General features: G+C 38.6%; 1 protein-coding gene across 1 annotated transcript in view; it reads right to left on the bottom strand.

The window, feature by feature from the left end:
- SNAP91 (synaptosome associated protein 91) overlaps window positions 1-16,521 on the bottom strand; it is a 63,323-nt gene that overhangs the window by 32,493 nt on the left and 14,309 nt on the right. Inside the window, exons 3-9 of the mRNA XM_053973658.1 lie at window positions 11,558-11,700; window positions 10,424-10,499; window positions 8,572-8,674; window positions 6,891-6,984; window positions 5,611-5,722; window positions 4,152-4,258; window positions 2,887-2,928 (exon numbers count right to left, since the gene is read on the bottom strand). Coding sequence (XP_053829633.1) covers window positions 2,887-2,928; window positions 4,152-4,258; window positions 5,611-5,722; window positions 6,891-6,984; window positions 8,572-8,674; window positions 10,424-10,499; window positions 11,558-11,700 — 677 coding nt within the window. The remainder of the gene's footprint in view (window positions 1-2,886; window positions 2,929-4,151; window positions 4,259-5,610; window positions 5,723-6,890; window positions 6,985-8,571; window positions 8,675-10,423; window positions 10,500-11,557; window positions 11,701-16,521) is intronic.

The raw sequence follows: 16,521 nt of genomic DNA, 5'->3' as shown, positions 1-16,521 counted from the left end.
CCTGAAGCCTAAATCCAGGATGTGCTGTTTGTTCATCATGCTTTAAATCAGTGTTAAACGTTGACAACAGCACAGGCATCCACAGGGTTGATTTTAAGATTCAAGGGTTCAAGGTCACACTATCAGTTTTGCTTGTAGTCAGATCCCTCAACACCTCTTTCATGACCAGAGGGTTAGGAAGCATTTACAGCCTAAATAAAACAAAGTCCTTTCCAATGCCCCTAGAAGGAGGTACCTTTGGTTCAAGACTCCCAACATCACAAAACCTTATAGCTGTTCTCAAAATGGTACCCTGGCAGAGGTTACTGTGCAGCTAGCTTGAAGTGCAGAAATATTTCTATTTTAGACAACTATAAAAAAACTAGGCTTTTTCAGGCATCCCTGATCTTAGGTTTTATTTTAAGTAACCTTTTTGTGGTCAGCAGCCAATACCCACAGGCACTTGCTGTTACAATGGCAGACAGAAAAAGTAGTTTTAAATGCACACTGGGCTTAGCTATTCCAATATAAAAATAGAGTCTGGATAAGTAGACTCCTAGAAGATCAACAAGCAGGGAAGAAGTCCTTGAGAGACACAGTAGCATATAGTAATTTCATCAGGGTTAAAAGTTCATCAGTTCATCAGTCTCTAAACAGGGAATTCTCTTTACCAGTCTCTTTCAGATCAACCACAATTCCTGACAGCAATACCTCTGATGTTTTTCATAAATAACATCTTTAATTTCAGGGCAGACATAATTATCAAACAAGTCAGTTTGTGATGCTTGGAAACAGCCAGTCCTCTGCTCCTATACTGGAAAACCAGCCAGCTGGCTGAATCAGATATTTCAGGATGCATAGCACCTGTGAGTACCAATGCACAGCTGTGTACCTCCAGTGCCTGCATATTGATTTCAGCATTAAACCAAATAACTTAATGCATCCAGAAATTTAAAATGCTCAAAATAATCTTAAATGACAGACTGAGTTTAAATATGTCCTACATATATAAGCAATGAAGAGATGTCTTGACCTTGCTGCTTTTACGGGCATATTTATTAACTTTTAATTCATTTGGGCATAATAAGGATTGGTTAAACACAAGTGACCTAGTTATAAGAATTCTCCAGTAGGAAGTAAAAGAAGAAAGGTAAAACAAACTAAAAAATCCAGAGAGAGTCAGACTTTTACGTATTCAAAAAGACTATATTGTAAGATACATGTTGTGAGACTTCAATATGTAAGTAAAAGCTATGTTTAAAAACAAAAAAGATTTTGAAAAAAGCTTGCATGATTTACTGTTACCAGTTACATCTAGACATTTTAGATAGCTTTAAAATATATTAGTCAAAGGTTTCTTAAAAACCAGCAAGGTAATATAAAACTTATCTATCAAGCAGAACTCAGAGAAGAAGCTCCAGAAAATTTCTAATCAGATGCAACAATTTGGAAAGGAAATACTATCTGGTACCCAATTTGCAACACTGAACATTGCTTAATTTCTTCTAGATACTGCTTTAACATTAGATAATCTATCAGTCAGCATTGTGCTGGAAGCTTAGATATGGGTTCCCCAGCAACTACCAGGGGCAAAACTGTCATACTTTAGGAAATGTTAGTAAATAAAAACAAGCCAAGATTTTTAGCTACTAAGATGCCTTCTCAGCCTCCAAAATTTTGCAGCCAAACTATAAAGTCCAAAGATGACAACTATCAGCTTGAATTACACTATTGGGACCACTTGTCTAGATTTACAGAGTATGTCCACATGGAGTGTCAACACAACCAACCTCTTGCACAATACTACCACTGTTGCCATGGCTTGCTATAGGAATTTAGGGGTACCATTGATACTACATAGAATTGTGTGGTAATTGTTAGCTGAAATTCCATTTTATTATTCACCTTTTATTTATTTCTCTCTGAAATATGCTGTTGAAGTCTTACACGTAGGCTGTACAGCATGTCTCAGGCTAACCTTAGCAAGTGAGTACCAAGCAGCCTTTGGGAGAATACAGCTGTGAAGGACTACCTAGGCAGAGACTGAAGTAATCAGGAAGTTGGATGAGACCCCCTTGTAGACCCCCTTCTTTCCAAAAGAACTGTTCTTTTTTAAAGTGTTGGCTCATGGGGTGGAAGGTAGCTGTAACTAAGGTGCTGCTGAGTAAGTGCAGCACTGACTGATGATGCAAAGCAGGCTGGTGCAACACAAGCAGAAGCAGATAGAAGTGCCACAGAAAAAATAAAGTATATTTCATTAACTGGGTTCCAGGTGATTTCTCCTGGTTTAAGGACTTAGTTCATCACTGACTGCACTGTGTTAAAAAAGAGCCCCTGAGGTACAGAGTTAGGGGAAAATACTGTGTCAGCTATTTCAAGATTAGGTCTGATATTGCACATGCTTCTTTTGGCTGCTGAAAGAGTGGCCAGCCTTTTCAGCCCCATTGTATCTGAAATCCACAAAGATTAATAATCTCCACATTCTCGTGATGTCTCACTTTCAGAATTTTTAAGTGGCATTTCACAGAGACAGACGCTATTCTAATGTTGATTTAAACCAGGCTTTCAAGAGGCTATCAAAAACTGCATGAACAAAAACTATGTGAACAGTTGGGGTTTGCAGCTGCTAAGTAGTTTGGGTTGCTCTTCTGTTCTAATTTTACTGGCATCAACACTGCCACAGGTGAATTCTTCAGCATGGATCTCCTCCTCTAAGTAAATATCCTCTTCACATTAAACACAAAGCCGGGCACCCAGGCCAATTTGCAAGTGATACTTAGAATGGGCCAGCAGCTACAGCATGTTAGGTGGTATGACTTCACCAACATTTGCATTCCTGGTGTGCTTTCCTTATTACAGAACTTTTATTTATTACATAAATGCAAAAAGACTACAAGAGAAGCTTACCTGTGTAAGATCAGGGATATCACCTTTGTCAATTCCAACTTGCTGTGGAGATAAAAGAGTAAAGGTAAAAATCTCAGTGCATTATTCCACTGCAGCAGGCATTAATTTTGAGTAGACCTGCTCTTCAAGCTATAATGCACCCTGTCTTTTGAAAAATACCACTAAGTTAGAAAGGGCATGTCCATCTTTACAGTAGCTACCTTCAACAACCTGCAGCAGGTTTGTTTTGATTTTTTTTTTTTTTGGGTTTTTTTCCCCACAAATTAAATATCCATTTAAAATAAAAGGATAAGAAAATGGAGCTTGATTTCACACATATGGACCTCATACTCTATACTGAAATACACTGGTCATATACTGTTGTGTCAGAGGACAGCAAATTAAGGTCTAAGTCTGCAATCTTCTATTAATAGCCCTGTTGCTTCACACTGTGGTTCTTCAGAGTGACTGCTAGTTCAGCTTTTGCAGAAGAAGAGCAAGCTCCACTGCACCTTGTAATCCTGAAGTAGAGTCACTATAACCTCTGTCCAAAAAGCTGACCTGTGTCTCTAAAGTACTTTACTCCCTCAAGTTCAATATTCATATCTGACATTACAAGCCATTAAGGAGTCTATCAGGTCTCTCCATAGATAAGTGAATTAGCAAAGAAACAAACTTTTTATGCAGCTCATTACTACTGTCCATTATAATGAAGCATGAAACATGGAAAATGTGCACCCTGTGCCAAAGAGCCAACTACCACAAATGAGAATCCAGCAAAGGAGTTAATTAACCATGTAATATTCCTATTATCCACATAAGAGGATGATAACAAAGAGCAAAACCGGGAAAATCTCACATTACAGTTAACTTAATGCTGGCTGCAAAGACCAAAAAAACAGACTTAAAAAATCTTCATGCTTCTATTCTCAATTGCTGCATCTTCCTCTAATGTTGAACCCTGTTGTAGAAGCATGCCCTTACCACAGCATTTCTCAAAAATATTGGAACATTTCAAGTTATGCCATCTGTTAATTTAACCAGGAAAGCTGAGTTTGGCTGCACCATAGAGACATGTGGAAGTCCTAAGCAGGCATAACTACAAGACCTGAAGAAGCAGATCCAAGATCCAGATCCACTCGGATGGATCCGATGGATCCAAGATCCATTGAGACAGATGCTTAACAAGTGCAATTAATATTTTACATCGGTGCTAAACAAACAAAACCAAAAAATAATCACACAATATTTAAATGCTGGCCTTCAGAAGACCGAAAGCCACTTACCTCTGCAACTTTAAGAAACTCTGATACTCTGGTCATTCGAGTTAGAAATCGTTTGTAGATTTCAAGGGCATCTTTACATTGTCCCTTTTTCATTTCAAAAAATTTCTCTAAAGAAATAATGTGGTAAATTTCAGTTAAGATGTCTTACATTAGGTCTTATATCAGCAAGTCTTGTTTTCACACAAATCACGTGTCGAGAATATGACACTATATTAACATTTACTACTTGGACATTAATCTAGTGGCATCTCTTGCCTAGTATAGTTTGGAAGCTGGGCTTGCTGAGCTGATGAATAATTACATAGACCATAAAATTGACCCTCAGCTAGCCACAGCATTGTGTGTGATGTCAAACATTTTTTTAAAGACTGAAAAGTAAGCAGGTGAAGTAGCTACCCAACTTAAAGTTCAAAATAATTAAGGATACCTGAACACATACTAATATATATCCTCTCCAAACTGTCTTTACTCCAAAGAACTGTATTTTTTCACTTAAGTAGTCTCCAAAGTCCATTTATGTCCATTATTAAACACACCTGCCACATATTTCAACCCAAACTTACACTTTAAGTAGCAGTAGACAGTGAAACTGCAACTGAATTTTTATGCCTAACCCATTGTGTCATGCTGTTGATCACACCAGGCTGCCTGAGCTTCAGGACACGCTCACAGCCTCCTTTACACTTTGTGGGCTGATGGTAGGTAGGGTTGTGGAGGGCATCCAGTTTTGGCAGTCATGCTTTCAGGCAGATCAGGAATGTCATTCAGGAGTGTATTACTTCATACAGGGCTATCACATAACATTACCACTCTCTACAACTACCTGAAGGGAGCTTATAGCCAGCTGAGGCTTGGTCTCTTCTCCCAGACAACCAGCAAGAAGACACAGTCATAAGCTGTGCCAGGAAGGCTTAGGTTGGACATTAGGAGGAATTTCTTCACAAAAGGGTGATCACACATTGGAATGGGCTGCCCAGGGAGGTGGTGGAATCACCATCCCTGGAGGGGTTTAAGGAGAAACTGGATGTGGCACTCAGTGCCATGATCTATGTGATAACGTGGTGTGCAGCCACAGGCTGGACTCACCGGTCTCAGAGGTCTTTTCAAATCTAATTGATTCTGTGATATATAACAGAAGAATGTGGGCATCTTAAAAATGCAGAAGCTTCTAACTTTGCAGGACATATTACACATGCTCACACAGCACTGTGCATTTCTTTAAGCACAGAAATGGTCACTGTCTTTAAAGCATCTACACACTTTTAAGGACATGTGATGATCCAGCCTCAGATAAACACAAGGGGAAGAGGGTACAGCTTAAATTTTTCTCTCATTTCAGATGAGGAGAGTCAAGAAAAATGTAGCTTTAATGAAAGTTAAGTAAAAATAAATCTGAAGCAGATCTGAAACTGATTCTTCACTCATGTATGGTATGTGAGATAAAAGCCAGGTTACTTACCTAGTAAGTTAATAACTCCATCATTGTAGCAAGCAAAAAGTTTGATGAGATCTTTAAACAGAAGCATGAATGCAGCATTTATGACACCATTTGTCAGTTCATTTGGATGAACCTACAAATAAAATATCAGTTATTTACAAAACAATTGTCAAATGCAATCAAACATTTTGGCTTACACCAGGTATTTGGTGCTGCTGTAGACAGAATTGAGCTCTGAAGTTTTCATGCTAAGACACTGAACAAAAGTTTTGGTTAGCAGATCAAGGATTGCTTTCTCCACCACTCCAAAACAATCTACTATAGCAGAGGAGTATCCACATCAACAGTAAACATCTTAGTCTTGTCTCCTTCACTTATCATGAAGAAGAGGAAGTCAGAGATGCTGTTTACAGTTTTAATAAAATGGACAAAAGATGTCAGATTACAGCAGAGTTCAACAAAAACTTAATAGTCTATGAGATAATGTATTTGGACTAATGATGTCAAGATCCTTTCTCACATTAACTTGGGAAGAAAATATGTGCTTATTTATTAAAAGGTCTTTCTTTTCTTAAAAATATCTCCTCTTCTGAGAGCACTATCACAATTCCTATGCCATTTAAGGAATGGAAAGCACAATGAGACATGTACTTCAAAGCCTTTCCTCTGAGAACTGTAGTGGGCTCTGCCTTCTTCCTCAAAGTGTATCTTGCTGCCCACCAAAAATAGAACGAATTCCTTCAAAAACCTCTTTGAAATGTTACATTGTGACTTCTACAACAACTGATTCCTGGTTTTATCCTTAGGTCAGATAAACAATCCCACCAGCATTCATAACATGATAAATATATTGTGCACACTTATTTCTATGAACAATTTAAATTAAACATTAGCCAATTTAGTTCACAGCTGAAAACCAGATGATGATTTTGAGGAAGCCAAACAATGTACATGTGGTATTTTAATGGGGTTTTTCCTCCCTGCAAAAGAAGTTGGTTGCCAAGATACAGAAAATAGTGTTCAGTCTCCTTGCTTTGTCCATTTCTTCTCCCTCACTGATGCAGATGACACTCCAAGTTCTCTCTCTACAAAACCAAAAGTGCAATCTTTACATTTCATGCATATGGGCAAGGGCCATCCTTGGTCGCGACACCTCAGTGGGACACTGAAATGGGGATTTTTTTGGCCCTCACTAAGGGATGATGAGTAAAGCATTACCTACAAGGTGAAAGGTGTTCATTACAATGCATCACTTTTAAGTCACTGCCCAGTGTTAATACTGCGTCAGCTTCAATACATACATCAAATTCAAGTAGTGCATCAATTTGTTCCTGTAATATTGGCATACTCTTCAGCAGCTTTTCAGGAGCCATTGTTCTCATTACACCTTCAGCTCTGCAAGAGGGAATACAGATTAGAAGCCATGCTATCTCCTCTCTCCCTTCTCCCAAACTGATCTGTTGTCTAAAATTTATGCTTGAAGCACCTGTAACTCATTTCAAACCAATTCAAAACCACAGTCTGATTCTCCTGCGTTTCATGTCATTGTGAGAGCTGGTAAGAAAAATCCTTTATCCAGCCACCCTTCCTGAGAGCAAATGAGGAAAGGTTTTGTGTTAGAGTGATGAATGCAAGGAATTGATCTCATTATGGAAAGATGACACTGGGAGCTTAAATGACTAACTAGAAATACTGCCACAGAAGTACTTAGAGAACTGATATACTTTGTGCACAAAGTTTGTTATGAATAACTAATGACAGCTCATTGCTGACATGTCCATGGATGTGTAGCATTCCTTAAGCGTCATCCATAGTCTTATAGCAGTCATCAAGCATGGTCATTTTTATCTCTGATTATGACAAACCTGCACAACCATCATTATGTATTGCCCTGTCCTGGCTGCAGACAGGAAATGCATATCACTATTCTTAATTATTTTATGCTATATTCTGAGGCAGCACCTTGTTCTGAGCACCAGAAATAACAGGCATAGAAAGCCTTTCCAGGAATTTAGAGCAAGGTAGGAATAGTAGGATCCCCAGCAGCCCAAACTTAACTTTATTTAACATCAAGTGTTCAAGAGTGAACTTGTATGGTGCCCACTAAGGGAATGGCTTCCAGCTACACAGCAAAACTGCCATGGTGAACTCTAGACTTCTTTGCTGTTTGAGAAGCAGGAGGGAACAGCCTGGTAGTGATGCCTGCATTAACAGGTCAGAATCCCAAGCTGCAGAACACACCAGAACTGTCAGAAGGATCTTGTATGCAATTCATGATTAGCAGGAGCATCTTTAGTATGCACCCCATCAAGCTGCATCTTCAGTGGGTGTTAAGCCACTTGCTGTGTCAACTGTGCTTCAAGAGAGTATCTAGTGCCCTTAAAGTCCCAGTTAGAGGAGTCAGAGACCAGAAAAATGTCCTCGTAAATACCGACACACTACTCTGTGCTGGGTCAATTTTGTTTTTAACACAGCTCTTGTGGGAAATACAGCCAGCAGTTTACAACCTTATTCTGTTCAGTTTATAACTGTTTGCTCTGTTGCCTGCTAAGAACTTGGGGAATTCACTCCAGGCTTTGTTTGCAATCAGCCATCTTTCTTAGGGGAAGTGTCTGGAGAATAATGAAACATCCTAAACACCGTTTCAGAGTGTTTCCTTCTTCAAATCCTAAACAAAGTCTCACTGCAGCAAAGTTTAATTAGGGTAAGATTTAAACCTAGCACTAAAAGCTCCCAGTTTCACAAGGCACCTTACTTTGGTCTTCAATATTTGTCTTACTACCCAGTAAGTAGAGTCTTTCCTCTCCTCTTTGGGCAATTTTTAACCAGTTACAAGTACTTTAAAAATCAGGTTTTTCATTGCAGCTACACAAAGCAAGTAACAACAAAGTTACTGATAAACTATAACTAAGTCTAATGCCACAAATAAGAATTTCATGGGTCAGGCAACCTTATTAATTTACATATCTAAACTTTGCTTACCCTTTCTTCACTCTTGCAAAGTCAAATGCCATTTGTCTGTAGGAAAATGCTTTTTCATTCAAGTATCTACTATAACGCCTTATAAAGGTGGACATGTCATAACCTGCAAAAAACAGTTTCACATTTTACATTTAATTTTCATGCTTGTTCAGAAGTACTTTAGTAAACAATAAGACATAGCCATCAGACCCCAAGATTATGTGATTTCTGAAACACTGTGCAGTTTCACATACAGAACAGCCATCACAAGATATCTTCCAGCTTCTGAAGAAAATTCAGTAGTGGTACACCAAAACAATCTACCAGTGTCCTCTGTTTCCAAGAGATTCATACAATGCACCAGTGGCATGGTTCCAGGGGAAACCTGCTAGAGGCCCCCACATAGTTATGGGGTAACATCACTTGGTGGCCAAAAAGTTACCCCTCTATTAACAGGGGAAAATACTAATTTAACAAAAAGTTTTTACTGAACTGGAACGTGACTTCCAGGACATAGTTCAAGTTCGACTTAAACACTCTTGATGTTTCATATATGTTAGCCACTCTAACTCTTACATGGACCTCCAAAATTCCCCTGACTTGGTTTACCAGAACAAAGAAATCATGATGGCATCCACAGAGACTACTGCCTTCCTTGAACTGTTACACCAGAAATACTCAAGGCACGTAATACTGTACAAGGCGCCTCAAACTCCAGTGACTTTCAGGACTATGACACCTGAGCAGTTAGCATTACAGTCTATCCTCCAAAGTTTCTTCCTCTAAGCCACAGAAATGTGTGCAGAAGGCAACTCATCCTCCTCTTCAATTCAGGTCCCTTTTTGCTACCTTTCTAAAAATCCACACCCCTCAATTTAGTCATTGACTGTATTTTCCCTTAATATCTCTCATCCTAAAGTATCCCTGCCAACTCAAGCACAACACTACCAAACCTGATGCCTCATTATCTATGATGCACTGTGCATTATCTATGACATGGCAATCTAAGTTTAAAGAAAGTAGTGAAGAACACAAGTGCATGAATTTAACAGAATTAACACATTCTTAGTATTTGTTTAGCTTTGCTTCTTCTGTTACCACATCTAAAAGATGCTAAAGTTTTTTTGGTGTCACATGTCTACAACAAGACATGAAATAATGCAGCATTGCTTTGAATTTACCCATTGTTGTAGCAAGTCTGTAGTCTGCATACAATTTACAAGTTCTCTGTGACAGTTGAAGAATTATATTTTATATTTTCCCTCTTTTCTGGTAGAGCTACCATGAAAAAAGCTTTTCCTCCGTTAATTGACGGCACAGGAAAATTCTCTAATAATTCCAGAGGGAAAAGTAGAAGAGCAGGCTTTGTAAGATTCAGAGGAAAAAAAGTCTTTAATTTCTGCCTAGATTTTCTAAATTCGTTACTCAAATCAAATCAAAACCAACCAGTTCTTTTGGTGCCAACAGTCCTACCATTAAGAAGTTATAGATAATGTCTAAAAAGCACAGTGCCCCCAAGCAACCAAATTACTATTTAAGACTGAGTAAAACCCAAAAAAACGAAATGGAAAGTTATCCATTTCAACTTTTAACATCCATAAGAGTTAAGGAGATAGCTGACCCAGCCCAGATTTCAACCAGCACTTAAAGGATTTGTACAGTTTCACCTTTTGAGTAAAAATATTGCAGGAAATGAGAAATATTGTTCTGAAGTTGTTCAGCAGCTCATTTGTGCTCCTGTATTTATTAAGTTCTTATAAAAAGGCTCCAGTAGTGCATTTTTATCTTATTTATATCTTATGAATTAAGGAACAAATTAACAATAGTATCTCATTTAAAATCTTGTTAAGATTATATACATAAATTGGCTTACCATGAGATCCACTTTTGTCCAGAAAATTGCTGAGATTGAACAATGTGTTTCTAGATGCCAGGTACTGAATAAATCTCTGCAACACAAAGTAATTTTTCTTATCACAGGTTGTATCTGAAGGCTTTGTACCTTTTAGCAGCAAGATTACTTTCAGCATACAACATGAAACCACTGATTTTTGTCTTAGCCTACAATACCTTCCCCAAAACATTTTGTGCATTCAAATTAACTACTTTTAGTCAGAATCTCTAGTAAGTATTCCACGGTATATATAAAAAAAAAAAGATTATGTGCAAAACACAAAATATATTGCAAAAGGAGCAATAAAAAATGTTTCATTTGAGGGATTTGAGGGAGGTCAAGATTTATCTGCTTACAAAGCACATATCCAGGCTAGTCCCAGGCTTCTCAATCCAGCAGCCCTCAGTTTCAGCCAAGCTGAGGGCCTGTTTTAATAACAAGCAAAGCCCCTCATCAAATACAGGGACTAACAGCCTGAACCAGTTAGAGAAATCAGATGAGAACATTGACCAAAACTTGGAATGGAAAAATAGGAGTAAGAATTTACACTGTGAGAAATTCATTGCATGAAAACACTTTATATACAGCCAGGGAGGAATTGTTTCACAGTCATACTGAAGTTCTTTAACTGTGCTGTCTCTTTTTAAGCAGACACACCTGTCTATACAGGTCAATAAAAAGCAAGGATAAGGATAACTTGATCTAAAAGGCTACCAAGCTAAATTTACAGCTCTAGGAAGATTTTAACACCCATGCAGAGAAGGCAACTATTTGGATGGCAGTATACATGTGCCAGAACAACAACTTTGACCTTAGTAAAAAAATCCCAGGTAGTATTTAATCCTGTGTAGCTGTTTTCAGATTCAGTGAATAAATTGTCAGCATCCTGGCACAGGCTGCATCTTGGTCTTATGTTATGGTTTTGTAAATGGAGAGACTGAGACACAGTTCAACTCTGTTGTTAACAGTAAGTTTTCTCTTCATCAAGAATCATTCTTGCCCTTTGTTCTCAGGTCCTTTCTGGTTCAGGCAAGATGCCTCTGCACTACTAACGCTTTTGGCTTGGAGAGTGTTCAGTGCCAAGGTGGCCTTGAGAGAGCTGTTCACACTTACCTCGTTGCCATGGACCATTAGATGATGTGTGGTGACTAAGGCTTTGAATACGACCACCCAGCTGCTATTCGTTGCTCGCTCAAAAAGCGTGTCAGCCATCTGAGGGATATTCACGTTTGTTTCGTTAGTTGCTTGGATCAAGTCTGTGGGAGAGACAAAAGGAAGAGACAAGTATGATAAAAAGTTTGCAGCATGGACAAGATCTCAGACCACCAGGCTGCTGGCCATGGTTGTGACAAACAGGAAGTTCAGTGCTTACATTCCACATTAAAAAAAAAAAAAAAGAAACAAAAACAACAGCAAAAAACCCAAACAGAGATTATATTAGTACATGCTGACAGCAACAGTGGTCTAACTGTTTCATCCAACAACAGTTTTCCAACAATTCTGTCCTGAGCTATGACCAAACGTTTCTCCATCTTTGTGCCAGTTGAAGTTAGAGAGCACAACATCATATGACTTTACTGCTTGCAGGTTTTTAAGTTAATTGTCTCAGTTTATTACCTCTGGGTTAGAGGTGCTAATTCTGAATTCTTCAATTACAGGTAACATGTCAAGCACACTGAACCCAGTCACATCAGCAAAAAGAGGCATCACCAGAAACAGACACTCTGTCATTCCAGAGGCTGTTTTAATCAGCAAGCTCCAGCACACCTCCTAGAGCTTCAACAGACCCAGAAAGCAGAAGAGTGCATGCAGGCATGCATTAAGGCTTCTTTAACAGTGAGAAAGAACACAAGGAATGACATTACTTTATACTGAAGCAACTGCACCTTACATAGAAGAAGTAAGACTGTCTCAGGGAAAAACAGTAACATACAGCTTGGTGTTCTGTACATTAAGAATATGTAAACTTGAACAGAAGAGTGCATGAAATTAAGGTAAGCAGTTAAATCATGAACAGTGGGGCAGCAAGCTTTCCACTATCCTCTATATCCCACAGCATCTGTGATTTACTGCATCCCCTGTTATCTACCGACTCCAGATTGGCAGCCAGCAATTACCTTCTACAAGCTATCACCTATTTTTGAGACACAACTGGAAACTGCATACTGCAACTGCATGCCCAAAACCTCTGTGATGCCAGACATAGCCCTAGCAAGACTCAAGGAGACGACTTCATGCAACATGAAGAGCACAAAACACAGATCTCATTGTAGGGCTGAGGCTTCAAATTTGAAGACTTAAGCAGAAAAAAAATTAAAAGTTTAACTACTAGACTAAGCATTATCTGAAATGAAAATACTCATCTTTTATTTTCCCTCAGAGGAATCATTGTTAATGATTTCTTCCCCACCTCCAGACTAGAAATTTTCCTCCAACTGTTCAAGTAATTCAGTGATGACAGATAGTCTACCTCAAAAGCAGACAGGATATTTTGTGACTGATCCTTGCACACTTAAACTATGTGAGTCTACAGGAGTTCAATTCACAATAGGGTCACCACTTCACTTCCTTTGCCTCCCCTACATAATCCCAAGCAATGGAGAGTATTAATGTTGCTAAGAGTGGAAAGTCCAGGCTCATAATTCAACTACTGATTCTGCCTTTGCAGAACAGGAAAGACAAATCTGCAGAACAGGAAAGACAGAAGACAAATCTGTTTAAATAGATCAATGAGTCACATCAACGACTGAGACCCACCTGGTGTGTACAGAAACCTAAGCTGCTGTTACCAGAAGCATTCAAAAGTTCAGGTTTTGGTCGGTCAGTCGGTTGGTTGGTTGTTGTATTTTTTAAATTCCTGGCACATAATCTTTACGGGTTCTTTACCTTCTATTACAAAGACTTTGTTTATTTAAGATCCAAGAGATCCCTAGCTCAGAGTCACAAGCTTGGGTAAACCATAATGCTTGCTTGCATATGAAATTGTCTATTGTATGGGCATAAAAGCTGCAAGTTGTCCTCAGTTTCAGGCCAGAGGAATGATTTTTCTGCGATGATACAGGAGACAAAAATTGTGTGATCTGTTTGCCAAGTTTGAATGAAAATGTATGTTGTCATGGCATTTTGTTGTCTGGGTTATGGAAGCTGGGTTTGAAGTTTTTTGCAGAACACCTTCTAAAATGTGTTTACTTCTATAACCTCAGTAATACTACCCTTGAAGGAGGCAGTTATGCAGACAAAATATTATAATAGCAAAACCATGCTATTGAATGACAGTAGCTCAAGATCACAGAGCTCCAAGAATTCTCCTTGATCTTGTGGTACAAACAGGCCAATGATCTTTTATTCTGTACTGCTGATTAATGCATTACAGAAGACAGTGGTTTGTAAAAGCCTAGAAGCAAATCACAAGTGGCTTACTCACTGTTTACCCCACTCCGAGATTTTACTGCTGGTGACAGCATTTGTCTTATTCACACAAGGACATGCATCAAATTTGTCAGCTTTCAGTCTTGGGCTGAAATGTCAGTATGTAGATTTCTGTGAAAGAGCTACGCTATAAATTGTGATTTCCATCAGTGCACTTTAGATAATGAAACCCCAGAGGAGTCCATCCACAGAAATGCTGGCAATGGAGACAACAAGACACTGCTATATGATGCCACAGCACTGCTTCTGCAACCACTCGGTCATTTCTGCCTCCTCTCCAAACTGCTGGAGGGTACAGCATCTCAGTCTGCAGCTCTGAATGTTTTAGGACATGAGTAATTATAGTGTGCAAAATAGAGAGGCATGATTAAAATTAAGTCTACTACTTTCAGAGCACAGAAAAGAATTAAACCATGCATGAAGATGTCGCTTGTCATCTGAGGCCAGAAAAAGGAGATTGGGGGTGGGGGAATAATTCTTGCAGAGCTGTTTCCTATTTAGTCACACTACAAAGATAAGGTATTCAAATTTCCTGGGTTTCTTTTCCCAGTATTACAGAGTCTCAGCTTAACCAGTAAACATCAGGATCTGGAATGAAGCACCAGCACAGCTAATTTTACCAAACTCAGCAGCAGAGTTTGCTGGCTAAGCTAAATTTTAAAATAAGAGCTGGAAAATTAATTTTACTTTAATGTGGTAAGGAAGAACAGATACAAGGAAAAAAAAATCATATGCAGGAAAAAAATCTAGAAACTATATTTTCAAAATATACGGATTCAGACATTGCTGGGTGGACAAGAGACAATAAAGCTTAGTCTTCCAAGGAAGTCACAGATACATTTGCTAATACAAAATAGGTAACATTAAGGAGTAACAGATGAAGAACAACACAACAGAAACCATATGAAGCAATCTTGCAAAGTTGATTCCATTTGGGGCACACACAGGTAGGGCAAACAAGGATTAAAAGTACCTTCCTGAAGAAGTTTCTGCTACTGCAGGCATCCAGTACACTGACAGCTAATCCCCAAACCCAGACACTGAGCTCAATTACAAATTACAAGCACAGTCAGAAATCTGAATTGTACTGCAATAGCAGCAAGTGCTTCTACGACAAATTTCACAGAAAAGAAGTAATTGGAGAATTAAGACCTATATAGGCTTTATTTGAATCAATTTGTTTACTGTGGGACTAAATCACAATTGTCAAATCACAATATGTGATTTCTCCTACTTCCTCTTTTCACATTTTCATAGTTGCTATTTTAAAGACTTCTCCAATTAAAGATACTTTTTAAAATTATAATTTTACTTCAATATACTTTTTCTAGTTACGCTTTGAGATGGAAAATCAATGCAATAGAAGAAATAAATGGTTATCAATTCTCTGACACTGTAATTTAAATCTAAACAGTCTTTAATCTAAGCAGCCTTAAATCTAAAGCAGACTTTAAGCTCTTGGACAGGCCAATTTTTTCACCCAGACTTAAGACAATTGCAACTTAATCATACTCTAGGTTTACTTCTCTTCCGTAATTAACACCTCCATTAATAAAAAGACAAACCTGTCAAATAGAGGAAGAATGGTAGAGGGTTCACTGAGGCAGACTGAAGTAATTTAAGAGACCTTGGCTCTTCTTCATGGCATTTTGGAGAGCCCACTAAAGGATGGGACTAGCTTTAGTGTTTGTTAAGCTTATAAGGGAACAGTAAGAACTTTTCAAAGGTTTCAGAATTTCAGACTCTTTCCATCTCATTAAAAACTAGTTCCTAGTTTTTTGGTTTTTTTTTTCCATAATGAACAGACGAGAGAGATTATACAATACTTTGAAGAAACTCTTAGTCCTTTAACTTTCCAGATGGCATTCTGGATCTAGGCTGGGTTTTTTTCCTGTTTTGTTTTGGCCCTCCTGCCCCATCCCCTTCCCCCAAATCCTCTAATAAGCAGACCTGGGATTTCCCAGTTCATGATTAATTATTCACAATTTACATTGCAGTAAGCACAGAAACAGCAGCAGAGCACAAGACCTCTCTGTTCAGAGAAATATCAGTGCCAACTTAAGAGCAGCTGTCATTCCAGACTGAATTAACACACAAGCTGCCTCAGCATCTGAGCTGTGTCATACATTCAGTTCCTAAACTTTGCCAAATCTCTCCAGCAGTAACCCCCTTACAGACCTTCCTCACTATTACTCAAATGTTACAATAGTCTTCAGGAGTTTTTTTCCCTCACCTATAAGTATTTAAATAATGCCTTGAACCTATTGAAAAGGAAATGCAGGATTGTTCCAAATCCAAGCCAGTCAAGAACAGAAAGAAGCAGCTCAGAGTAAGAGTTTACAAGCCTCAACTAAGAAAGTTAAGTAGGCAAGTAAGAGTACAGTCCCTCCCCTGCAAGACAGAATTAGGAAGCTACTGGAGCACTGTGCTCACCAATGCAAGAGCTGAACTTCCCCGTCTACAGGAACCTGACCACAAAGCAGTATCAGAAAGCAGAACAAAGTTACCAGTTTCTGCTTCTGCAATTGCTCAGAAGACCATCAGCTAATTTGAATGTTGTTGGCTTTGACTATCAGGCAATTACATGGAAAAGAGTTTGGAATTAGTTTCTGAGGTTGTAATTTATTATTTATTCTTTTCACTTCCAG

The sequence above is a fragment of the Vidua macroura genome, chromosome 3 (assembly GCF_024509145.1).
Source record: "Vidua macroura isolate BioBank_ID:100142 chromosome 3, ASM2450914v1, whole genome shotgun sequence".
Taxonomy (NCBI): Eukaryota; Metazoa; Chordata; class Aves; order Passeriformes; family Viduidae; genus Vidua; species Vidua macroura.
Note: the sequence above shows the minus strand (reverse complement) of the source record. Positions and strands in the feature narration are given on the sequence as shown.